The following is a 26,552-nucleotide window of genomic DNA, read 5'->3' on the forward strand; positions in this document are numbered from 1 at the left end:
CAGCTCCACAAACAACTGCTTGTGAAATGAGCCTATTCAGTAGACAACTTGGTGGCGAATAAAAATCACGTGCACTGCTTATAAAGACAGGCAAGTTGGGGATGGCCTGCTTACAGCACTTTTTTCTAGGTTAAAAGTCATCTGACAGACTTGCAGGGTGTTGATTACACACATAAGCTTAGGTTTTAAAGGGCCATGAAATATTTACTGGGATTAGGCAAAGTGCTCAAGCAATTAGTGTTTCGTCACTCATCACCGCAGTGCAAGAATTTTTAAGCTGATGATATCTCTGATTAAAAGTTAGGCTTCTCTTCTTCCCCCTCTACTCGTGCATGTCGACGCGGCATAAAAAAAAAATCAACTGTCTGCGACTGCGTCCTGCCGCACCCTTAATCAGTTGTGAGCATTGTGGGCAGCAATTTTCGAAAATTATTAAGTTATTGGGTCTATGCAGAGTTTTAAATTTGACTCGAATACTCACAAAGATCACCTCTTCAGGTTTGTTGCTTTAGAATACGACCATCAAAATATTTTATTGCAAGGTTACAAGTATCGGAGCCCATTTTCTTTCCTGCGCAACACTTAGAAAATGGTGTCTGTGAGTCTACAGTTGTAATAGATCTCTGCAGAGGGTGCCAGCACCATGACTTTCCCTTAAAGGACTAGAAACAAAATATTTCTTTGCATGTTATTAGTGTGCTAGCACTAAAACCCCCATTCAGATTTCACCGATGTTTGTCTGTCTGAAGCCTCTGGCAGGTGGCTCACCTGTCACGGTGGGCCTGCTAGCAGTATTTATGGCCAACTATGGCCGCGAGTCAGTTTTGAACCCGCAGCAGCGTGAAAGGATGAGCTTTGCTGGTTACTGCATTAGACCACGCTGCAGCCGAACATCCCGAGTGTTTAACTGTCAGTCTCTCATGCTGTGGTTTGGATATCGTTGTCTTCATCAACTTCTATCCATGCACAATGGATCCAGAACACACCGCTGTTGCTTTGCCTTCGAGCCTCTAGCCGAAACCGAAGTGAAAACCGAAGTGCGAGCACACCTGATTCGCATTTTCCCTAACCATGCTAAATCATCCATCATTTTTTTCTTTGAAATGAGATGCTAGGCATGAGTAAGCATGATCCACCATGTGGAATTTGCCTAAGCCCAGCAGATAATTTATTATTGAATTCCTTCTCTCGTGTTGTTTTTCCTTCACCTCTGTGGGGTGTCGCACTGCCTTGGCATAGGTGAACACCTTTAGTTCCTAGGTGGTGAGTCAAGTCTTATTTCCCTGCTGCACGCAAGCCAGAGAACAGCTTGCCGTTTTCTACACAGTGTTGTTTTGTAGAAACCCCGCCCCCAGCTGGTCTAAGTTAACCCGGAGCGCTCCCACTACAATGTTGTTCTAGCCCATGTGCTACTTGAAAGACTTAAATCCCACAATTTACAATAGCACTCATTGTAATTTGTGTCTGCTCATGTCACATTTTTTTGTTTTCAAGATTTACTTTTTTTTTCTAACCCTCTGTGACCTCTGTGATTGGCTTGTGCCTCGTTGAACTTGCTATTGTATGCTTGTGGTGAATTGACTTGCAGGTCAACCGCAGTGACCATTACCCAATAACTCCACATGGTTTGAGCTGTTGCAAGGGTGCTTGCTGAGTGCCCGATTAGTTCACAGAAATGAGTCACTGTGTGAGAGACTCGGCTTCAACTCTGTGCCCTCTCGCCTCCTGCAGATGGTTCGGGCAAACAGCAGCAGCAGCAGCAGTGGCCCGGCAGCAGTGGCTCTGGTGGTTCTGGTGGCCGCCGGGGACGATGGGCTGGTGGAGGCCAGCAGTGGGAAGGGGGCAGCCGTCGACCGGCGCCCCAGCGCAACCGCACAACGCCAGACAAGAGGCCTCAGCCCAAGGGACAACCCCCACCGGCTGCACAGGCGTCATCACAGGGACAGCGCAGTCAGGTCAGCTACCCTTCGTCCCCAAACCACCTTGTGTGGGCTAGTAGTTAGGCCAGACACTGGGCCATAGGTGTGGTGTAGGTGTGTGCAATGCAGAATGTGAGGGACAAGTTTTCACCTATTTCATAGCCAGTGCGAACCCTGACCAGACAGTGAGGGAGGTGTAGGGGAGGCAGCGAAGATGTCTAGACTGCCAGATAAATGTGTTAGCTTGCCTTTGGTTGCCTCGACAAAAGCTGCATCATAGTTTTGGTGGCACCGAGCGCCACCTGTAATCGCTGTGATTGGTTTTGTTTTATGTAACCAGAAGTGACCCAGTCTGGTTCAGTGCTTGTTTGTTTCTGTTCTTAGTTTTGCTCCTTATGTTTTGATGTGTAGGGCACAGAGCAACCGTAAAGGAGGGAAAAGGGCTGTGCTGGCTGTGCACCTGTGGCTCTGTGCAGGGTTGCTAAGTTTTGTTGTTTCTCACGGCGGCCCAAACACGTGTGCTTGTGTGTAGGTAGCACGCAACCTGCAGGATGACAGTGTGGAAGAAGCGCTCCGCAAGGGCAACAGGAAGGTGAACCTGAATCACCTGCTCAAGTTCACTCTGACTCCCCGAGAGAGCGACCACCATCACCACCACAACTACTGGCCGGGCCACCGCTCTGGCAGGCCGCCAGCCGCCAAGCACTCCAAGGAGCAGTTCCTGCAAGCCAAGTGAGCACCATTACTGCCGGCATGCAGTTCTGCTGGAAGCAATGCTGACCATTTGTTTGATCATTTTCCATCTCTGGTGCCTTGGCGGGGGGGGTGCTAGTTTTTATCTTAACATTTCGCTGTACAGCTGCTGAAGGTAAGGGCACCAGGTTCAAAGAATAAGCAAGTGCAGTCTATCACAGATAATATTGAACAGTTGGAACGCCCCCTCGAAATTTCCATGCAAAAGCTTACCGCTCTTCTTCGCGTATATCAAGCTCCTGTTCACCTGAACATTCATTGTACCAAACAGTACTGTTGCCCTGCAAGTGGTGCTTAACAGCATTTCCGCGATTACTTTTCACGCGCAGACACAGGCCTGCTGCGCAGCCTTGGGCGCCGTGCTGGTTGCACTACAGTTGAACCTGGATGTAACGAACCTCCATAGAGCGAATCCTTCGGTGTAATGAAGTTTTTAATTCTCCACTGCTGCCCCCCTATTGGAATGCGTGCATTTGAGACCTCCATGTAACGAACACGCAGTGGTGGTTGACCTTGATATAACAAACTCGCTAAGCCGACCATCTGCTAGCTTGTGCCGAGTTACGAAATTTGGGAGAAAAGTTTCACGACTATAAAGCATAAATTGACATGATAGGAACGCGAACGATTGGCAGCCCTAGCCTGTTGTGCTTTGCTGTTGGAGTTGCAGAAACCAAACTGTACTAATTAATTTTAATGAGAGATTAATATGTGTCAACGCATTGTGCTCCAGCGCCGCCGGCGCATTTCCGTAGCTTTCGCTTTTGGAACGCCACACCCCGCGGCACTGCAACAGTTCATGCTCAAAAGCAGCAAAAAATGATAGGGCATAGCAAAAACGCAACGGCACGAGCAGTGCGTGCCCATCGCCGCCACAAGGTACATTGCTCGCGTGATTCCGGTGCCAATAGCTCTCGTGCATCGGGACTCTGGAGCGGGGACGGTGGAGAGTGTCAGAGACACAAGGCGAAGAGTCCGTTTCCTTGGGCAACAGCGGTGCTTAGACCGAGAGAGGGAACATGCGGAAAGAAGCATGTAGAAGCATATGCCTCCGCAGCCGGTCTATACAGCAGCGGCACGACAGTGCGTGCGCTCCTCTAGCTTGGCCGGCGACCCTGCCTCTCCCACTCTTCCCGCCCAACTCGTAGCGGCGTTGCGCGAGCCGTGGTGGAGGTGGCGGCAGCGTGATCGCGGAACGTTTCTCGGTGTTTATGACTTCGGTAAATGGGAGTTTTCTGTAAAAATTTTCAAGGTGATTTCACCTACATTTATTTCTTATTTTATTATCTGTTCTGTATTGTTCTTTCGGGTCTTGCAAAAACTGCATGTAACGAAAACCTGTATGTAGCGAAAAATCCCGGACATTTTTCAGCTTCATTATATCCAGGCTTAATTGTAGTGCTCTAAAAAATGCAAACCGCCTGTCGAGGTGAACATGGGTTTGTTAGGGCAGCCTTCAGTCTCATACTTATTTTCCAAGTAGCACTGCTGTCACATAAATAAGGCAACTTTTGGTGCACAGCTTTCCTTGTGATGAAGCCAACCTAACTAAGCCTAGCGGCAGCCCTAGCCTGTTGTGCTTTGCTGTCGAAGGAGTTGCAGAAACCAAACTGTACTAATTAATTTTAATGAGAGATTATTATGTGTATAGTGTGCTGGCAACAGGCTTCGACATCTTATGACAGCCATGGCTAGTTCCAAGGCACTGTCTGCTGCTGTTTTGATGTGAGCAGGCTAGGCCTAGTGATGCGTTGCGAGTGGTACGCTGCCAGCATGCCGACGGGCGCATCGCTACAAGATGCATGTCGCTAGCATCGGTGCAGTGTATTCTTGTTCCTAGTTTACAGATAGGCTTATCTGCTGCCATTTTTAATGTATTGAATTATCGATATATATCAATCTATTTTGCAATTCCGATCAATTCCAATCTATCCAGGATTGACTGTATACTGTCAAGTTTGTATGTTACTTTGCCTCTTCCAGTTTTACGCACCGTTCGATACAAAGAATTGTCGTGTTGGCATTGGGGCTCGGTCAATAAAAGGCAGCTGCATTTTCCTTGTGTCAAATATGCTCCACTTTGAGGCGCTCTCCAGTGCTAGTTGGGCTGAGATGGGCATAGGCATACGGGTGGAAGGGTGCTTGAGTATGTGTTGAGCAAAGGAATTGTGCAAGAGGACAGGTGCAGGGCTATTCTGGCAAACTTGAGGTTCTCTACGTGCGCGTCTTCACAGTTGCCAGTTTGTGGTGCGTGAGGGCACCGTGCGGCGATGGGACCCCGACGTGCCTGTCGCCTGGGAGCTGGTGCACGAGGTGCGGGTGCTGCACGAGCAGGAGCGCTGCCCCGTGTGTCTAGGTGCTCCGCGTGCAGCCCAGATGCCTCCGTGCGGCCATGTGCACTGCTGGTCATGCCTGCTGCACTACCTGGCCCTGTCTGACCGGCCCTACCGGCCTTGCCCCATCTGCTATCGGCCCTTCTCTGCCCAGCAGCTGCGCAGGTGGGCACACACACCACTTGGCCTAGGCATGACACTATTCGTTGCTCGCAGAGATTGTGTTCGTACACTGTTCTGTGCCCAATGCCTTGAGTGGTGCCCTATGGTTCTTGCTGTTTTCACAGGGTTGAAACTGGGGCGTTGTAGAGAAAGGTTTAAGCACGAAGAGGGAATGTGGTAGAGTGGCATTCAGAAACAGAAAGAGAGCATTTTGGATTAGAGAACAGATTAAGAGGTGGGAATACGTTGGGGTGGCGCGCACGACATGAAGAAAGGTAACGGGCAGTGTTTGAGTGTGACGGGGTAACACCAAGGGGAAGAAAACATTGCCAAGAAAGTCGACAGGCTTAGGAAAAAGCTAACTGAAAGTCTCTGGGGAAGTCCTGGTCTACGTATTTCATCAGATGGCAGTCCTCATGCGCAGGTTCTCCGAAATCTTCTTTAGCTGGTAGTGTCCATGTGGACACTTTAAATAATTTAAGTGGAAAGACTGCAGATGCTGTGCAGGTATTATTTCTTAACAGAGCCACCACACAGCGGAGAATGCTGTGCTGCCGTTAAGGAACACCTTTTAGCACCATGAAATGAAGACTGGATGTAGGGTCAGAAAAGGGCAGGAGCTCCATGAGACAGGGTGCATGCACGATTTTTAAAAGTGTTTTGTTATTTTGTTTCAGTGTTTATTTGGAAAATTGAAAATCTCTGCCTGTGTACTGTACTGCCAAGTTGATAAAGGGGGCAGGACCTCTGTCAAGCTTACGAGCTTTTAGTCCTGTCTCCTTCCCTGTCCAAGAGAAAAATAAAGACTGAAAAGAAAGAAAGAGTTTCCTCTGTGCCCATGCAAATGGCCTGTGGACGCAGGGTGGTGCCCCAGGAGCGGCGGGGCTACCGGCCCGGGGACGAGATCACCATGTGCCTGATGCGTCGCCAGAAGAACCAGCCGGGGGCCCAGCCTGCGCCTGCCGACCTCTGGCGCCTGGACCTGCTGGAGCCCTTCAACGTGGACCAGGGTGGGCACCTTCTCTGGACAAGTGGTAGCCAGTTTGTTTGCGTTGCTGGTGATTCTGGTGTGGGCCTCGGGAAAATGAAAGGGCACATAATATGATTTTCTGAGAGATTTCTGGTCCTGGAAAACCGAGTCTTCCTTCAAGGCACGATGTGGCTTTCTCAAAAATAGTCGAACCTTGAGCCTGGCTGACTAACGGCCACGGTATGCTAGCAGCAAACCGAACAGCAAACAGTTCGGTAGTTTTGTATTCTGACGCTTAACGGCGGTTGCCAAGTCTTCTGGCGCAACTGTTCATCCAGGAAAGTGACTGCCAGCATGAGTGAGCTGGGTAAACAGTACGCAATTCGGCTCCTCGCTATTTTACTTATCGCAGCCGCATATGGTGATGCGGCCGTGCCCATCTTCCCAAGCCTGCCTTGCACGCACCTGTGTGCATGCTTGTGGTCTGGCGCAGCAGGGAGCGTAAAATATGTGAGTAAATGAGATACAATAGGAGGAAAAAAATGCGCTAGATTCGTGCAAATATGGCACTTGTTCTGTTTTTATAGGATTTTTTTTTTTCAGCAGTGTTTCCTCCGAGGTCTGTTTTCTTGCCACGCAGTGTTTTCCCTCTCTCTCTCTGACCGCTCCTCGTTGTGTGGATGCAGAGGAGCGGCTGACGTGCCACCAACGGGTGCTGGTGGCCTGCCCCCGGCAGCTGGGCACCATGCTGGATCGGGAGGAGTCTGAGCTCAGGGCCCAGCTCTTGGAGGAGGGGGATGCCCCAGAGGCCTGCTTCGTGCAGGCTGCCTTGCAGGCAAGTGGTGGACCGCAGGCAAGTGGTGGACCACCATGCGGTGGTGAAAAAAGAAAAAAGGGAAGCTGCGTGTGGTTTGCTTGGTGTGTGCATGATTGAAGAAACGGTTCCTTTGACACGTAGCCGCTGCGGTGGCTGAGTGGTTATGGCGCTCGGCTGCTGGCCCGAAAGACACGGGTTCGATCCCGGCCGCGGCGGTCGAATTTCGATGGAGGCGAAATTCTAGAGGCCCGTGTACGTTGACCAACAACGTGAAGGCTGCGCTTGCCAAAGCGAACACAGACCTCGCTGTCATGATGGGCGGCATGATGGGCCAGTTGCAGCCACTTGATGTCTGCATCAACAAACCTTTCAAGGATCATCTGCGGAAATATTACACGGATTGGCTGGCTGACGAAGACCACATGCTAACGGCAACGGGCCGCATCAAACGTGCATATCGCTATCGCAGCTGGCGGGCTGGGTAGCTGCAGCGTGGGACGACATCCCAGGTACTTTAATCGTGCAAGCCTTTAAAAAGTGCAGCATATCTAATGCGCTTGACGGTACCAAAGATAGTGCACCAGCTCACTCATGCTGGCAGTCACTTTCTTGGACGAACAGTTGCGACAGAAGACTTCTGGCAACCTCCGCTATGCGTCTGAATCCAGAACTACCGAACCGTTTGCTGTTCGATTTGCTGCTAGCACACCATGGCCGCTAGTCAGCCAGGCTGAAGGTTTGACTATTTTTCACAAAGCCACATCGTGCCTTGAAGGAAGACGGTTTTTCGGGACCAGAAATCTGTCAGAAAATCAGATTATCTGCCCTTTCATTTTCCCGACGCCCGCACCTTTCAACAAAAGCGAAGCCTTGGGCTAGTTGGCGATTCACAACTTAAACCTTTAAGGGGGGACACGGGTCTTCAGGGCCCGAAAATCGCGAAAAAATTGATTTTTTGAAAATGGCATTTTCGAAATCTACAGTCCGTCTTCTACATATCTACGAATTTATTCGTTGCCTGAGTCAGTATTTTTTCTGTAATTCCACTTTACAAGGAGCAAACGAGCTGAATTCATGCATCAAGTTGCGCAAAAACGGCGTTTTTGCAAAAAGTGCAGCGTCCGTTTCGCGGCCATGAGCGACTCCATCTTGGTCTCATTTGAAAGAGCGATTTCTCGTTTTCAATTTCCCGCCGTGTTGCCTGCTTTTTGCGCATTGGTTGACGAGAAACGGGGCGCCAAACGAGAGTCACAGCGCGCGCTTCCATTCGTTGCTGAGCCCACGTGACTAAAATCAGCTCCTCTGATTGGTGGATCTCGGCCCGTCTCGTCTGCTAGGCGCACCAGAGCGCAAGCGAGGCGCCATTTTGTCAGATCAGCGTTGGACTTCGTACCGAAAATTTCTAGACGATGTCGCAGCCACGGGCCAAATTTTGTACGCGCCACAAGTTCGGCAAGAAAAGAAAAAAGTCAATCGCGGACAACTGCAAGAAGCGTTCTTCAGTGCCAGAAAGCAGCGACGACGTGCCTGCTTCTACGACCCGTGCCGCGGCAGCGGCAGCCGAGAACGAGCTAAGCCTACCGGTCCCGGATGCGCCGCCCGATGTTTGGAACAGCGGGCGCGTTCGCCGCGACACGGCTATGCTGACGCCCGCAGACCTAAAAGAGATAAAGACCAAGGCCGACGCTAAGCTATGCGAGATCGCATCTGTATGTGCTACGGACCGGAAAGCGGGTTTTCTCGAACATGCGAGTGACGACGCAGCTGCCCCATCCAACGATACGAGGTTCGTGATCGTGAGCCTGGAATCGGTGAACGCGCTTCTGCACCATGTCAAGTGCAAGGCATGCGGTGCTGATGTAGCGGTTGAAAAATCCGCGCGTGAATATGGACTCGCTGTGAGTCTTGTTCTTGTGTGCGCGGTGTGCGGCGACGTAGCGTCGGTGTGGAGCTCGCCGCGCGTGAGCGGCGATCAAAACGTGAATCCCTTCACAGTGAACATTCTTGCTTCGCGTGCTATGCAGAGTACCGGCAATCGGCAGACAGCGCTCAATGATATATTCTCAGCCATGAATATATCCCATCGCGGCCTTCACACGAAGACATGGCAGCAGTACTTAAAAACGAAGCTGACGCCATCGGCGGTGCGTGCTGCGAACAAAGTGACTGCCGAGTGTGCGAGCTCCGTTCGGGACTTGTACGCGGAGATGAACTTGGGAAATCCGGGCAATATCGCGGTCTCGTACGACGGGACATGGATGACGCGCGGTCATTCTTCTCATATTTGTGTAGGCACCGTGATTGAACTTTTTTCGGGCCTTGTATTAGACTTTGTCGTGCTTTCGAATTTCTGTGCCGCTTGTGAGCGAGGGCCAAAAGAGGATGACCCGAACTACTTGACATGGAAAGAAAATCATGTCTGCCAAAAAAATTCAGAAAAGAAAGCTGGAGAGATGGAGGTGGAGGCTGGCCTCATATTGTTCCAGAGGTCACTCCAGCAAAACAACCTGCGCTATACCACTGTTCTGTCAGATGGTGACAGCCGTACATTCTTAGCTCTGCAAGAAGCTAAGGTGTATGGCTTCATTCCTATCAACAAGGAAGAGTGCATAAACCATGTGCAGAAGCGCATGGGCACAGCTTTACGCAACCTGGTTGCCAAACACAGAGACAGTCCTGACAGAATCAGTGGTAAGGGCAGGTTGACTGGTGATCTAATAACAAAGCTGACCTCATATTATGGCTGGGCAGTAAAATCACATTCAGGGGACGTAGAGGCTATGCACAAGGCTGTGATGGCGACATATCATCACGTGACATCAACAGACCTTGCATCAAACCACAGCCTTTGCCCAACAGGCCCAGTCTCCTGGTGTCGCCATAATGCAGCAGAGGCCAAAGGCCTGCCTTCACCCAAACACCACTACAATCTTCCACCCCACGTCAGCAAGGCTCTTCTTCCCATCTACCAGCGCTTGTCGGACAGGAAGCTCCTTCAGAGGTGCCAGAGAGGAAAGACGCAGAACAGTAACGAAAGTCTGCACGCAATGATCTGGGCACTGGCACCCAAGGAGCACCACGCTTCTTTGTTCAGCATTGAGGCAGCTGTGGCTGAAGCTGTACTGAAATTTAATGCTGGAAATGAGAGAGCCTCAGCAAGCATTCTGAGAGAGCTCAAAGTAGCACCTAGCACATGCAATATGCAGCGCATGGCAGAGAAAGACCGGCGCCGACGAACTGCATCTGTGAACAAGCGTGCATGCGCAGAAAATGTGCAGCAGGCCTGCAAAAAGCGGCACTTGGGAGCTAACAGCCAGACAGATTACATGCCTGGAGCATACTAGTCCATTTACAGTGTAAATATGTACATATTTTTCAGTATTTTTCAATAAATTTCATCTCAGTTTGTTTTTCCTTGTTTTCTCAAAACAATTTTTTACTGTTTGCAAAGTTTACAAGGAGGATATCTTGGCTTCTAGAGCAGATACAGCAATAAGTTTTACTGCAGCATGCTTCTGAATGATTAAAGTATACAACGTTGGGAACAGATTTCTCAATTTCTGCTCACTAATTTTATTGTGCACACTAATTAAAACTGGTCGTCAAGCAGTCTTCCCTACACTGAACTTCAGCAGGCTCTAAGACAGCTAATACTGGATTAATCAAAAAAGTACTTCCTATATTGTATTGCTTGTACTGTACACTATCTAGCCACACACTAAAAACTGTTTTCTGATGAGTGGTCTTTTTTGTATTGTTCTCGCAAATTAAGGAGTGAAAATGTATAATATCTTGAAAACTAATTGACATATTGGAAAAATAATTACATATTTGAAATCAGCATAAAAAACTGATTAATACTGCAAATTTTCATTGCATTTAGTCTAAAAATAAAGAAAAAAGTTTCAAGACCCCTGTCCCCCTGGTCTTAAAGCTATTTTTGTTGTTTTTTGACCAATATTAATAAAAATGCATAGACTTCTTCAAATTTTTATGCTGATTTCAAATATGCATTTATTTTAAGTGTAGGCCAATTAGTTTTCAGGATAATTAACAATTAATGCCCATTGTTTGAGGCCCAAATAGCAAAATAATGATTTCATCTAAAATTAATTTTAAGGCATGGTTAGATAGCCAGAATAGTGAATTATGAAATGTTGAGAGCAGATTTTCGATATGTCAATTATTACTCATTTTACAACCTTCTGAATTTCAGTATAAAAAATGTGTGTACCAAGTAATGGTAAATTAACGAAAATAATAATTTTTTTAAGGTAAAATGAAAAAATCTGCTCCCAACATTTCACACAGCATACATTAGGCTTTCCATTGCAACCGAAATTTCAGCTCTATGTGACTTGGTTGCTGAGATATCAAGGCCTCAAGACTGCTAGCAGTCAACCATATGCATTTTGAGAAAAGCCCCAAAAACAAGCAGGGGACAGTTTAATAAATATTTACAAGTGCAGTAATATATTTACAATAGGAAATGGCTAGTAGCCACCAGGAATGTAGTCCTTTTGATTGCCAGTAGTATCCAGGTGCCGCTTCTTGAGCACTCCTTGAATATTTTCCGCAATGGAATGCTTTCGAGCGCACTTTTGCTCTCGGCGCTCATCCTTCTCTCGCATTCTTTTTGCGCTCATAGCATTCGTATTGAGGTCCAATTCCTGTAATATTGCTGCAGAAGTTCTTTTGCTGCCTGCGTTGAACCGCATTACTGCCTCAGCCACGGCAGCCTCAACAGTAAACAATGATGCGTGGCGCTCTTTCGGTGCCAAGGCCCATATCAAAGAGTGTAGGCTTTCATTACTGTTTTGGGTTTTACCCCTATGGCACCGCTCTAAGAGCTTCCTATCCGACAGTCGCTCATAGACAGGGAGCAATGCTTTAGCAACATGGGGTGGAATGTTGTACCGATGCTTTGGAGCAGATTCGCCTCGGGCTGCTGCCGCATTTTGCTGGCACCAAGAGTCCAGTCCCGATGGGCAGAAGCTATGGTTTGATGCCCCATCAGTAGAGGTAATGTGGTGGTAGTTGGCCATCACAGCCTTCTGCGTAGCCTCTACATCCCCATTATGGGATTTTAAAGCCCAGGCATAATAGGAGCTTAACTTTGTTATGAGGCTGCCTGTCAGTTTGCCTTTTCCTCCAAGGTTTTCGGCACCTTTGTGTTTGGACAACAAAGTCCGCAACGCTGTTCCCATACGTTTCTGCACGTGGTTTATGCAGTCTTCTTTTTTTACTTTGATGTATCCATACACATCTGCCTCTTGCACAGCTAGAAAAGCCCGACTATCACCGTCCGAAAGCATTGTGGTATAGCGAAGGCCACACTTCTTCAACGACCTTTCAAAAAGAATAAGGGCTGCCTCAACTTCCATCTCTCCAGCCTTTTTTTTTCCGAGTTTTTTTGGTATAGGTGCCCAGCCCTCCAGGACTGGTATGATGGGTCACCTTCTTTTGGGCCTCGCTCGCAGCCGGCACAGAAGTTGCACAATACAACGTAGTCCAGCACAAGCCCGGTAAACAGTTCGATGACGGTTCCCACACCAATGTGGGATGTGTGGCAGCGTGTCATCCAAGTGCCGTCGTATGATACTGCAATATTGCCGGGGTTCCCAAGGTCCAATTCATTATAAAGTTCTCGAACCGACCGCGCACACTTTTGTGTAACTTCTTCGGCTGCACGAGCTGCTGCAGGTGTCAACTTTTTTTTCACATAGTCTTGCCACGTTTTATTGTGGAGACCGTGGTGCGAAACGTTCAGCGATGAAAAAATGTCATTTAGAGCTGTCTGCTGGTTGCCAGTGCTCTGCATTGCACGAGCAGCGAGCACATTCACCACAAAAGGGTTGATCTTCTGATCGCCACGTACCCGCGGCGAACTCCATGCAGACGATGCGTCTCCACAGCTCGCACATTGAAAAGAAAGTTTAACGGCAAGGCCGTATTCTCGCTGATCTTTTACGAAGCTCAAGTCATTGCCGCCACATGTTTTACACTTCACAAGTTTCAACAAACTGTTGAGTGATTCCAAACAAACAATCGTGAAGCTTGCCTCGTCGAGCAGACAGTCCGACGCGCTGCCGTCACGTAAACAACGAGACTTCCGCTCCGTTGCTGCAGTTGAGGTGAGTTCTCGCAGTTTTTGTTCAGTCTTCGTCTTATTTTGGAGCACATCTGAGGGCTCCAGCATCACTGTATCACGGCGGATGTGGGCGCTGCCACTTACAGCTTCCCGTGCTGCGGAGCGCGTTAGGCCTACCTGCGCGGCCTCGCCGACACGATCGTTCAGCGCAGGAGTTTCATCATTGTCGGGGCGCACAGCAGGGCGTCTCTTGAGGTTATCGACCAGCAACTTCTTCCTTTTCTTGCCGAATTTATGCCTTGAGTGCACCTTGCGCGCTGAACCAGGCATCGCTGCGCGTTTCTTGCACTGTACGGTCCGGCACAAAGAGTCGCGTCTCCCCGCGGCTCGGGCGCGTCAAGCAGACGCTGCCAGCCAGCTCCACCAATCGGATGACGACCTGCTGTCACGTGATCCGCGGCAGCCAATAGGATTTTGAATACTACCTTTTCTTTTTTGCTATTTTCTCGGCAACCAATGGGCGAACGGAAGCCGTAGTGGCGGGAAATTGAAGGCGAAAGGCGGCTTTTTCAAATGAGACCAAGATGGCTGCGGTGCCGCGCATGAAACGGGAGCTACGCTTTGCAAAGTACTGCTGTTTCGGCGCCGATTTCAGCTCAAATTCGGGCGACATGGATTATATAAATTGGTATTGTGAGTAAAATACTGACCTTAGAGGCGAGAAATTTAACAGAGAGGTAGATAAATGGCTGCTGATTTCGAAAATAACATTTTCTAAAAACTGATTTTTTCAAGATTTTTCGGCCTGAAAGACCCGTGTCCCCCCTTAAGCAACCCAAAAACGACACGAGAGAAACACTGCACTGACATCAACTGAAGAACGCTACCAGAATCACCAGCAATGCAAACAAACTGGCTACCATTTGTCCAGAGTAGATTACGTTACGTCAGTGCACGTTAAAGAACCCCAGGTGGTCGAAATTCCCGGAGCTCTTCACTATGGCGTCTCTCATAGCATTAGTCGCTTTGGGACGTTAAACCCCCATAAACTAAGCTTAACTTCCCTTGACACGTGTACCCAACCGTGGCCCACAGTCGGATAGTGCCAGCTGCTCTACTCAGTGAGCAATTGGTGAGGGTGCCTCAATGCCATCAATGCCAGTGCCACCGTTTGAGAGTGGTGACAGCCATTGTTCTGTTGGGAGACGCTGTTTAGGGGCACAGAGATTGTATAGACCTCTGGCATGAAGATCGCACTGTAGAGCCTCATTAATTTGAAGCCATGTTGTTCCATGTGAAATACCGTATTTACTCGAATCTAGGCCAACCCAGATTCTAAGCTGACCCCCTAAAATTCGAAGCCTACAAAAAAAAATATATTACCTGGAATGTAGGCGGAACAAAGAAAGCGAGGACAGCGTTCACAAAATGCAAACTGCATTTATTGAATCTGACCGTGCAGAGCTCATTCAACGTCGTCGTCGCTGCTAGACTCGTTGCTGTGTTCCTTGTCACTGTCACCTTCAAACAGTGCACTATCTTTGGTGCCTTCAAGCGCATTAGATATGCTGCACTTTTTAAAGGCGCGTACAATCAAAGTACCTGGGATGTCCCATGCTGCAGCTACCCAGCCAGCCAGCTACGAGAGCGATGCATGTTTGATGCAGCCCGTTGCCGTTAGCATGTGGTCTTCATCAGTCAACTAGTCCGTGTAATATTTCCGCAGATGATCCTTGAAAGGTTTGTTGATGCAGACATCAAGTGGCTGCAACTGGCCCGTCATGTCGCCCGTCATGACAGCGATGTCCGTGTTCGCTTGGGTGAGCGCAGCCTTCACATTGTTGGTCAAGTGCCCACGGTAAGAGTCAACGACAAGGAGCGAGTTCTTTGTCAAAAGGGCTCCTGGACGCCATCGCCACACAACCTTAACCCACTCTTCCACCATCGCACCCATCATCCACCCGTTCTCATTTGCCCGCACAATGACATTTCTTGGGAAAGTTCCTCGAGCAGGCAGTGCCTTCCTTTTAAATATCTTATAAAAAGGGAGTTTATGTCCATCAGCTGTGCAGCACAGCATCACAGTTGAGCGCTGCTTCTTGCAGCCCGCAGAGCGCACCTTCACCTCCTTGGCACCCTTTTCATTCATGGTGTACACCACTGGCATATAAAAATACACAGCCGTCTGGTCGGTGTTGCCATTTGCCCAAGGTTGTAGCCTGCCGCTTCTCTCTTTCGCAGCACGTAGCGCTGAAAAGCTATCAGCTTTTCTTCGAAATCGCTTGGCAACTTCTGGGTGATTGAAGTGCGACGTTGGAGGCTGAAGCCGAAGCGCTTCATGAATTTCTGAAGCCAGCCTCGGCTGGCTTTGAAATGCTTTGACGTTAGGCCTCGATCCCTTGAAAGTTCCCTAGCTTTCGCTTGGAGCACTCCTGTTGTCACTGGAAGGGCAGCTGCTCTCTGCGTTCGAACGAAGTCGGCCAAAACAGTCTCCACTTCGAGGTGACGGCCTTTCTTTGGTCCGCTAAATGCCGTCCTTGTTGCGGTGCACGCAAAATGCTGCTATCGTCCCCTCCAACGACGGACGTTTTTCCCGTCGATGCCGAAGTCCCGCCCGGCTTGAAGGTTCGACGATGCCTCTGTGGCTATCACAACTTTTCGCTTGAAAGCGGCACTGTAGTGGCATCTCCTGCTTGGTGCCATCGCGATAACACACACGCCGCACACAGATACGGCTGACACGACACAGGTCAAAATGGTGACTTCGATTGTGTACGGTTGGCTGCTGCACGGCTAGTAGCAGCTGCGATACCGACTTTTCTAGATGGCTCTAGCTATGCACCATTTATAGCAGTTTGTAGGAAAAACTGGCGCTTTTTTTAAAATCCTCGAATCTGAGTCGACCCTAGAGTTTCGAAAATGATTATTTGAAAAAAAACTATCGGCCTAGATTTGAATAAATATGGTATACAAATTGAGTCTTCAAATAACCCGACAACAAAGTGGAATGAAAAAGGAAAGCACAGAACGTTGTTGCTCGCAGTTTCACGGTGGAAAATTTCACAATACAGAAATTGCACTTTGCGAGGAGGCTTGGTGTGCCTGACTTGAAGGCTAGGCACTTTTGTGCATCCTCCAAATGAAACGAATGTGGATGGCATTGAGCCTGTGGCATGAGCTTTGCTGACAAGTGTCACCAACTGTTGCATGCTGCAGATGCACGAACATTGATTATGGGGATGTTGAAACCAATGTGGCCAAAAGTCTGGCGACTGCTGATGATGGTAGCCATCACACCAATCGAAACTTGCGCCAAAGCTTGTAGCTATGCCAGTGAATTGATCACGCCTTTGTTGGTCACAGTGGTGGCAGCCTGAAAGGGCTTTCGTGGTGAGCCTAAAAGAAAGCGTGATCTTTACCATTGCACTACAAATTTGGAAAGGTGCTCACCAGAGATCACTTGGGGCAACATTTGGCACATACCATATTTAAGTAGTAGAATGGAAAGTTGGGCGAGTTGGTATGCGTTCATTTTGGGTGGAAAAAACAGCGCGAAAGGGACGGAAGACAAAGAAGAAGGAAACCACACGGACGAGCGCTGACTCACAACTATTTTTTATTCAGAAAAAAACAGACATTTATATTTAAAAAGCCACATGACCTGACGTCACTCGCGCACATGCCCAGAAATACAACAGTCTAAGACTATATCATGAGTCAAGATTAAAACCTTACAACGCGATTTCAGAACTCTGTGATTAACCGAAAAAACACGAGACAGCCAGAAAAAAACAAAGGTACTAAAAAACAAAGGTACTAAAAAAAAACCAAAACACAAATCACGTGTTGTCAAGAAAAGCGACCTCTTTATCGACCATCAATAAGGAAGGCTGACTGGTGCATTCATCCCGTCTCTTCCGAATGTGATATGCCTCAGTGAGCTCCCTTGTCGTCTTATCTCTATGGCGGAATAAAATACGTGTGCGCGCGACTAGAGGTCTGCATATTTTTTTATTTTCCATCTTGCATGCTTCGCAGTGCTCTCTTAGATGCGAATAGTTTGAATCTGATAGTGAACGAAGCTGCTCCCGAAGTCGAATATTTATACATCGGCCGGTCTGTCCTATATATACTTTTTTACATGAAAGAGGAAGTTCATACACAACTGAACATGCGCACTCTACACACCTTGATCTATGGGAAACCAAACAACGAAATGGGCTAATTCTTGATATATTGTCATGGCGGTTCCCTATCATGCGACAAAGCCCCCCCAACTTGTGTGGCGCAGAAAACACCACATTCACGTCAAATCTGCCCGCCACCTTTTTTAGATTATGAGCCGTTTGGTGCATATACGGAATAACAGCAAATTTTTTTCCTGTTCTGTCCAATTTTGTATTCAAGAAATCTTTTCGCATTACCCTCACCAGCTTCTCGCAAGTTGCTGAAATCACCCCCTGTGGAAACCCTGCGGCTTCTAATCTACTTGTAACATCAGACTGTCGGCTATGCAGTGATGGCATGAATTTGTGAGGCTTGAACGTAAGGTAGTCATTGCAATTCCATTCTTTACTAGCTTTGAGTACCCCGAGGTAAAACTTAACACCGGTTTTTGGGATCGGGGTGAATGCATCCAGCAGATGTGCTCTTCCCTAAAAAACAACTTCAAACTTAAAAACTGCAGTGCATTTTCTGACGGCAACTCGAAAGTGAAGGACAGTCCTTTACCACATTCTTGAAAAACCTTTAGAATGTCATTCACTCTTGTATTGAAACTGTCCCTGTCTACTAAAACTAAAAAATCATCAACAAATCTTGAAATATGCATTGCAAGACCCCCAATTTTGTTTTTTATTTCCTTGTCTACCTGGGAAAGATAAATGCTGCTTAGGGCTGGAGCAACCTTCGAACCTATGCATATGCCCTTTCTTTGAACATATACATCTCCTCGCCATCCCACGTATGTTGATTGCAAATAGAAAGCCAAAATCTCAAGAAAAGCAGACACCGAAATGCCGCACAGACTCACAAACCTAGCTTCGTCATTTTCTTCATCTATGCACTTGCGTACCGCTTTTAACATGCCTTTATGCGGAAGAGAATAATAAAGGTCTTGTATGTCTATGCTGAAACCGGTACACCTTCCCGGATTTTCTTGCCTTAGGAACTTGACAAGAACATCGGCATTTTTCACAGCAAAAGGATCGTCAACTGTCAATCCTGAAATGTGTTCCTGTAGGTAACTAGAGATTAAATACTGCCAAGTGCCGCCTTCGGAAACTATAGCCCTAAAAGGGACATCCATCTTGTGCGTTTTTGCCGAAAAAAACAAGTCCAATTCCGTTCCCTGTGATTTCTGAACCGAGGTGGCTAATGCTTTCAAATTAAACTCATTCAACAATGAAAACACCCGCTCTTTCACAACCACGTGATCTACGTTGACCCGTTTAAAACACTTTTTGACAGCCGCCAAAGCCTTTTCATTGAACATCCCTTCCGGAATCACAACAAAATGCCCTTCCTTATCTGATAACACAAGTCTTAAATCGGCATTGTAGAAATAATCTACGAGGCCACGCAAGTCCTTACTCCGTTTCGGTCTGCCCGGTGACACACCCAAGGCGTTGACGCTCTCCTCCAGGAACCTGTGTATGCTGGCACAATTACACATTGCTGAGCTTTGCTCTTGTTTGCTTTCATTTTTCTTCCTTCTCAGTTAGTTTGCAAAGCCAGCAACTTTGAATACTACTCCCAGTCTGACAGGCATCAGATTAACGAGGTATTTCAGAGTTATAATTTTTCAAATGTAATTACCAGTTAGTTCCTTATACAGTCGCTGACTGATTTTTCATACTCGAAGTGTTCTGGAAAATGATCTGAATAATCTAAAAGTTTTCAGCAAAAGACTGGCTTTAAGGATCATGGACTTCACTGCTTCCCATGTTCTGCTTGCGATATTAGCCTAAATAAACTAGAATCATGCTTTAGTCGAGTCCGCACCACCACATGTCAAAATACCAGACAGTGAGACAAGGCCACACTCATGCCACAAACGAATGTACGCACAGCGCGAAGCAAGAATGGTCAGTTTCGATGGGCAATGATCGCTTATATCAGGAGAGAACTAGCGGGAAGAAGTGAGCAGAAGAGAATGCCTTCGAATGAACCCCCTCCGCCCCATCTGCCTGGCACCACATGCACTGTTGTTTAATCTGCGGCAAATGCTGCAGCTGTCCCTTTTTCAACACACTTCCACGCTCTTCTGTATAGGCTATCTCGATGGCAGTGAAGTGCGCGCCATTATCTTGAATGACAACAAATAGCCAAGCCTATCAATTAGTCCAATTGACTCCATTTAAATCCAAGACTGTGCTTTTTATGGCACCAAAGAACCAGTGAGCTCTGACAGTGACGCCCGCTCACACATATACCATATACAGGTGAACCTCGATAGAACGAAGTTCGCGATTGAACAAACTTTTTTTGTTTCAGTTTCTTGCTTCCATTGAAATGCATGCGTTTTTTCCTCGATTTAACGAAGTGGTTTCGCGCTGCAGTTTCGATGCAACGAAGTTTTTGGGAGCACAGAAAAACTATTTTGAAAAAACTCCGCCACTTTATGAAGTATATTCAAATTTTATTTTGTAAGAAACATGTTTGTAGAGGAAGATGTTACCCCACTACGGCGCCCCGGGCGCACAGACGTGTAAATAGTGCCCTCTCCGACGTTTTGGCGTCTAGAGCAACGTTGTCAATCCAATCCGATCCAAGCCTAGTGCGTCTCTCGTTCGTTGGTACAGGAAGGTACGCTGCCGCAAGAAGTCATTTCTTTCTCTGATCGTGGTGCTCTTTTGTGCAACAATGAGTGGTGCGCCCCGGAAGAGAAAAGTGCTTTCTCTTGATCTTAAAGCGAAAATGATCAAAGAAGTAGCCGCCAGCGAGAAGAAGAAGAAAGTGGCGGACAGGTACGAAATAACGCTGAGTACCCTTTCGACCATTTTAAAGGCGAAGGACAACATATTGTGCGCTGTCAGCGACAGCGGCCTGAGGGGGACAAGGAAGAGGCTGAAAGCGGCCACTTACGGCGACGTGGAGAAAGCCACATTCACGTGGTTCATGGAAATGCGCGCAAAGAACATGCCTCTGAGTGGCGCCATACTTCAGCAGAAAGCCCTGGACTTTGCAAGTGTGCTTGGGTGTGACGAATTCAAGGCTAGCAGCGGGTGGCTACAACGTTTTAAAGAGCGCCACAACATCGTTGGCAAAGCAATCAGCGGTGAAAGCGCGGAGGCGAATGCCATTGGAGCTGCTGATTGGCTTCGTGACCATGTTCCAGTTATCCTCGCCCGCTATGACATCGCGGACATTTATAACGCCGATGAAACGGCATTATTCTATCGCCTTTTGCCGAAGAGGACCCTGGCTCTGAAAAATGAACGTTGCTATGGCGGCAAGCAGAGCAAGCAACGTCTAACTGTGTTGCTATGTGCGAGCATGGATGGAACAGATAAACGCAAGCTGCTAGTCATCGGAGTTAGTGGAAGACCACGTTGTTTCATTGGAAGATCGATGCTCGTCAAGTACGTCAGCAACGCAAAGGCTTGGATGACACGAGCCCTGTTCAGCGACTGGCTTAAAGAGCTGGATGAGGAAATGGGGCAGCAGAAGAGAAAAATCTGCCTTCTCCTGGACAACTGTTCAGCGCACCACGTTGATGCGGAGCTGTCAAACGTCGAGCTGGAATTTCCTCCCGCAGGTTGCACATCCCTGATCCAGCCATTGGATCAAGGTGTAATCAACAGCGCGAAGTGTGCTTACAAGAAGCGCATGATCGAGAGAATTTTGCTCAACATGCGCCTTAAACGCGACACCAAGATTGACATCTTTATGGGCATAGAAATGCTATCTGCGTCCTGGCAGTCTACGAGCAAGGAAACTATTGTAAACTGCTTTAGAAAGGCTGGCATAAAAGCTGTGTGCGACTCATTGGATGCGGCAGACAACGAAGCGAGCGAGGGAGAGGCGCCTGCACAGCCAGATTTCACTGATGCGTGGCAGCAGCTGAGCGAGGAAGGTGGCGTTCCCGAGGATGTAAGCCTTACCGACTTCATCACCAGTGATGAGTATGCCGTCACAACTGAAGAATTGGACGACACCGCAATAATTGAAAGCGTTCAAGAAAAAACCATTGTAGAGGACGGTGACGACACCGAGGAGGCAACGCAGACGCCCACAGCAACAGAAGTGCTCAATTCCATTGACATTTTGCGGAGTTATGCCGGCGCGCAAGAACATGAACAAGCATTGGTAGCGGTAGCCACCTACGAACGCCTCATTACGCTGACGCTCATGCAAAAATAACTGACTTCATGACTGCATCAACTCGCACTGCATCATGAAGTGACTTGATGCAGTCACTTGCCTTTTGCAAACATTTGAGAATAAAGGTTCTTCGTTTTTGAAGTATGCTGTTATTGAACTCTCGTCAATCTCGCCCTGTCGCGGCGCTGGACTGCTGATCCAGATGACGCGGCGGCTGCGTTTCGATGGAGGCGAAATGCAAGGCGCCCGTGTACTATGTGACGTAGCGCCGGGTAAACCCCATGTGGTCGTAATTTTCGGAGCCCTCCGCTACGCCCTGTCCTGTGAAGTTCCAGTTGACAGTCAGTAAATCCCGCCCCGCATGCGGTGCACAAAGCCAGCCTAACTATTTTGCGGGGCCTCCTACTTGCACATCCCATTCCCATCAGCCCGTGAGCGCAAGTGGTGGAGCGCAGTGTTGCTTGACGCCATTAATGGATTTCCGCGCTGCTTGGTTTCGTTTTCGGTGATGCCGCACGCTTCGTGGCACGTCTTCCCAGCAACACGGGAAGCTCACTTTAATTTTTCACTTGCGGCATTATCTCCATATCTCATTCAAGATTTTGAGATACCCGCAATTCGCTGAGAAAATACTGTAAGGTAATGGGCAGCAAAATTCATGGCGCCGCGGGGAGCAGCTCGACTCTACAGAAAATTTCAACTAAAGCAATAATTTGAGATGTGCCATTTCGAGGTAACGAAGCTTGACTGAACTACTCTTGCCGCTCTATTTGCTTGTCGTTTCTTCTAAAATCGGTTGCAATATCGTCACGAACGCACGTGAGCGGAATAAAACAGAAAAACGAACGTTGTTTGAATGTACAATTTCATTAACGGCACTCGAAGACAAAAACCTCGTTGCAACGAAGTTCGCGATATAACGAAGTTTTTCCCCGAAAAGTACTACTTCGTTATATCGAGGTTCAACTGTATACTCGTATAACAGCCGTGGTTTTTTTTCCAGGATTTTGACTGGGTGCGGCTCTTACATGAGTCAGGCCTATATCCGCAGAAACGTTGCACTGTTGCTGTACTGTTCTAAAATAAAATGTAAACAGTGCTAAATGACCACATGCACTTTATTTAAGGAAATTCCTCGTTGCTTTTGCTCTGGCCGCTACTTGAAGTGCTCATTTCATGGACGCCTTTCCACAGGTAGTCATCTTCGGTGCAGTCCAAATCTGGTTCGATATTCCAGTCACCTTGGTTCAAACTCCAGTTTTCGTCGAATGGAGAGCGCTTTCCAGTTCATACAGCGTTGAAGCCATCCCTGCTTGCTCTAAAGTTCGGAAGCGGAATGCCCATGTGGCGAGCGATGGCAACAGCTTTCACACGGATCATCTCGGTCGACACTGCATAGCGTTTTTTCGTTGTCGCCGTGACATACTCCACAAGTTCCTTTTCAAGGTTCAGAAACTTGTTCTGCTTCCCGTGGAATGCTTCCTCGTTTTGGTTTGTACCAGCGAGCTGTTCTTTCCGGTTGCTCCACTGACGCATACACTTCTTGTTGACGTCGAACTTGCGTCCAGCCGCCGCTTGCCATGTTCTTTGACTCAAGCGACGACTTTCAGCTTGGAAGGCCAGGGTGTGCGAAATCAAATCTCTGCCTATCGACACCAAGTGGTAAACATAGGCTGCGATCCACTGAACAATGCTGCGCACCGTAACCGCAATGCACTAACGCACTGCCCAAGACCACGGCACCACAAAAAGAAAAAATGGCTGCCAGAGCGAAAAGGTTGCAAAGACAAGACCACGTCCCCATGTGATCTCAAAGCACTGATGATGATGATGGGGCGGGGGATAAAAGCAGCTAGCGCCCTCTAGTAGCGACGTGTGAAATTTAACTTTTGCTGGTGCAAAAATTTTTACGCTTGGCTAAGATTTTTTTTTTTTTTTTCAAAATTTCGGCTCCAAAGTTGGGGGTGCGGCCCTTACATGGGGGCAGCCTTTACACGAGTATATACGGTATTTGGAGGAAAAAATGAACTGTCAGTCGAAAAACGATCCCTACACTGTTGCTGTTGTCTATTTCAGTCAGAAAAATCACTTTTTGGACTCCACAGGGTCCGATGTACATGTTCCACATTCCTTGTAAGTGTTCCTTTCCTTAATACTAGCAGAGGGTTTAGACTGCAAATAAGACAAGACTGGGGCCTACACTGTAATTTGCTTCATGCAAACTGGCCCTGGAGTACTGTGGCGGCCGTTAGTGAGGTTGGGGAAGGTGCGTGTTGCTAACGGTAGAGTGTGCAGCTGATACTCCGTGCCTTCCTTATCACGTTGCAGGCACTGCAGCAACGCAGGCAGGACCTGGAGAAAGAGGTTGGTCCTCTGGACGTGAACGCTAACAGCCAGCAGCCACAGCTGCTGGAGACAGTAGATGCCGATGGCAATCTGCAGGTGAGGGGTCACTGCATCCGTCAAGACATTTCTGATGCATGGTCGTTTCAATTGGAGCAGTGCGCATTGTCTGGCTGGTTTTGCTGTTGTTTTCGTTGTCTGAGATAAAACTGGGTTTTGAGGTTGAAGAAAACGAAATATTAAAAGGAGAGGCAATTAAAAGCATGATCAAAGTGGTTAAGTATTAAACTTCAAATGCTGAAATTCTGCACGAGTCGGTACATTGCGCCCACATGGTTTTGAATTCGTGCTGTTCTTGAATGTCTTCCGCCGCACGAACTTGAACAGTACTCGAAGTTCGCGGGACTCATCTGTGCCGAGTCTTTCGTCCTGGATACAGAAAGAGGCAGCAGTGAAGCGCGTGGGAGGCGTACGGCTCCACAGAAACGGCGAGCGCAGGAGGAAATGGTGGTGCATTTCAAAGCGAGGTCAGCGTACCCACGGCAAAACGCACGTGCACGCAACCCTGACTTTTCTATCGTAAAACCGTAAACAACTGGCGTTTCGATAACAGGCAAGACATCTCTCATTATACGCAAGCCACCGCAGAGCGCATATCGCCGGATACGATGCCGATTTCGGCTCTAATTGCTAGTTTCGCCATCTTCGCATTCTCGTTCCAGACCCATCCTACTACTTGCGCAGCGCAGTTCCCGCTGTGGCGTGTTCGATTTCCCATTTAGACTTTATCCCAACCCGTGCGTTCATCGGTGACATGCCACGGGCAGCACAGCCAGGCCGTGCTCATGAAAGCGGTCGCCGTTCTCGTCCGTGCACATGTCGCGTGGCGAAATTTAGTCATGAGGAGCTTTTGAATATGAGCAATACAACTGACGCCTTCCTCCGGCATATTGGTAATAAGTTCGTGATGTTTTTGGTGAAATTTGATTTTCCGGACTGCCTGATTTTTCGGTCGTTTTTGCGGTCTCTAGAGAGTCCGAAAAATCGGTCGTCGACTGTACATCAAAGCGTTCACTAAGTACTCGGGCGCTGTAATTAGGTGCAGCAATATTTTTTCATTGTTTCAGCAGTTTCTAATGAAAGATAGCAGTGGTGCATATTCTTCCTAGCCTTCCCGGTTTTTTGTATGCACTCAGTTAGTCCACATTGTGGGTGGCAGGCGTTTGAGATGGAATGCAGAAACATCTTTATGCGATTTTGGAGCACTGTATAACTCAGCTTTGTATCGGACTTAGTTTTTTGACATGCCAAATTTCGGGAGGTCATTATGGCCTACTCTTATGGCTGCCTGTATTTCTACTGTTCCCAGGGACTGCCAACTCGCAATGAACACGAGGATGTCTCCAAGACTGCCAATGACGACGATGATGCCAGGGATACACTGCCAGACATGGCCCCTGGCGGCCTGCCCTCTGGTGGGTACTCGAGCAGTCACCGCATTGCCAATACTGCGACTGCTCCCTCGTGCATATGCCAGATTTAAATCAAATTTAATTTTCATTATCATTAAAGTTTAATGTCTGTCGAGGCACTAAAAGCCAGAAAAGAAACGAACAAGAAACATCTCAGCATTGCGGCAGCCGCCTGAGAAGGGAAAAAAGAAACTCCATCTGTGCCATTTTCCAGTGAAATCACATGACCTGTGGTGATGTGCCTCTTTTTCTGACTACGCCAGTTAGGACCTCACTTCATAGCTTTTTGTTGCGCATAAAGCAACAAATGCTTGTTTTGCAGTCACTTTTGTGCTGCACTAGCATTTGCTTTCATCGAAGAGGTATTTGGACGTACATCCGACATCAGATGTGAAGTGGTGCTGGGCGCAGGGTGCGTAGACCTAGCAGGTGTTCATGGAGTCGTTGCTTAAAAGCAATTGCTGTACAACGAGGCAATCTCATAGATAGGTCTTAGGGTTTCACACCTCGCATATACCGTATTTACTCGCGTATAACCCGCACCAAAATTTGAAAAAAAACTCGTTTAAGCAGGTTATTTGTGAATTTTATCTTGGGCGGGGAGTGTTCGGCTTCACGGCAATGCGCGGCAGCCTCCCCCGTGTAGTCCGCCATCCCCATCGTCATCGACCGTTGTCAAGCGGATGAGGGGCCAATGAAACGCATAGCCAAATTCACATTCATAGTCTGTTTATTCTTCCCCAACGTCATTGGCCACGTTTTCTTCAGCCAGTGTTTTTAAGCCTAGTGCCTTGCCGGCATGCCGATTGATGCTCATACTGGATTCCTTCCGAGGCCACTGCACTGATGCGGTGAAGGCTCGCCTCACAGAGACCGGCACCAACCTCGTTATAATACCTGGCGGCATGACGTCCATGTTACAGCCACTCGACGTGTGCCTAAACAAGCCGTTCAAGGCACACGTGAAGCGGCTGTATGCCCAGTGGATGGCCGACGGCCTTTACGCCCTCGCACCAACGGGATGCATGCGAAGGCCCGATATTCCATTGCTGTGCGAGTGGATCGTGTATGTGTGGAAAGCGATACTGGGCAACTTGGTATGTAAAAGCTTTAAAAAATGTGCCATCAGTAACAGCTTGGATGGTTCCGAGAACGACTACGTCTTTGAGAGTGGCGATGAAGCCTCGGATGGCAACAGTGAGAGGGGCGATGATTGAGAATTGGATAACCAGTGACGTGGTGGTGGTTGTTTGAATAAATGTTCTGAAAACGAAATGATCGCTGAGTGTGCAGTTGTATCTTTCTAGTGCTTAGTTTTTTTTTTTTTTCATGTAAACGTGCGGGTTATATGTGAGGTTTCTTTTTTT

At 48.1% G+C, this 26,552-nt stretch overlaps 2 protein-coding genes across 3 annotated transcripts in view; both read left to right on the plus strand.

Annotated features, from left to right (window-relative positions):
* LOC144122077 (E3 ubiquitin-protein ligase RNF10) overlaps positions 1-26,552 on the plus strand; it is a 66,264-nt gene that overhangs the window by 10,816 nt on the left and 28,896 nt on the right. For both annotated transcript variants that reach the window (XM_077655593.1, XM_077655594.1), the window contains exons 2-8: positions 1,732-1,955; positions 2,452-2,651; positions 4,907-5,170; positions 6,029-6,177; positions 6,824-6,990; positions 23,699-23,812; positions 25,083-25,188. In XM_077655593.1, the coding sequence (XP_077511719.1) occupies positions 1,732-1,955; positions 2,452-2,651; positions 4,907-5,170; positions 6,029-6,177; positions 6,824-6,990; positions 23,699-23,812; positions 25,083-25,188 (1,224 nt within the window). The remainder of the gene's footprint in view (positions 1-1,731; positions 1,956-2,451; positions 2,652-4,906; positions 5,171-6,028; positions 6,178-6,823; positions 6,991-23,698; positions 23,813-25,082; positions 25,189-26,552) is intronic.
* Positions 8,232-10,399, plus strand: LOC144122078 (uncharacterized). Its single transcript, XM_077655595.1, has one exon. The coding sequence runs from the start codon at positions 8,364-8,366 to the stop codon at positions 10,296-10,298; it is 1,935 nt and encodes a 644-aa protein (XP_077511721.1). The 5' UTR covers positions 8,232-8,363; the 3' UTR covers positions 10,299-10,399.

The sequence above is a fragment of the Amblyomma americanum genome, chromosome 2 (assembly GCF_052857255.1).
Source record: "Amblyomma americanum isolate KBUSLIRL-KWMA chromosome 2, ASM5285725v1, whole genome shotgun sequence".
NCBI classification, from domain to species: domain Eukaryota; kingdom Metazoa; phylum Arthropoda; class Arachnida; order Ixodida; family Ixodidae; genus Amblyomma; species Amblyomma americanum.

Bases quoted from the DNA above. Each gene is read 5' to 3' on its own strand.
- LOC144122078 (XM_077655595.1), top strand. From the start codon at position 8,364: ATGTCGCAGCCACGGGCCAAATTTTGTACGCGCCACAAGTTCGGCAAG.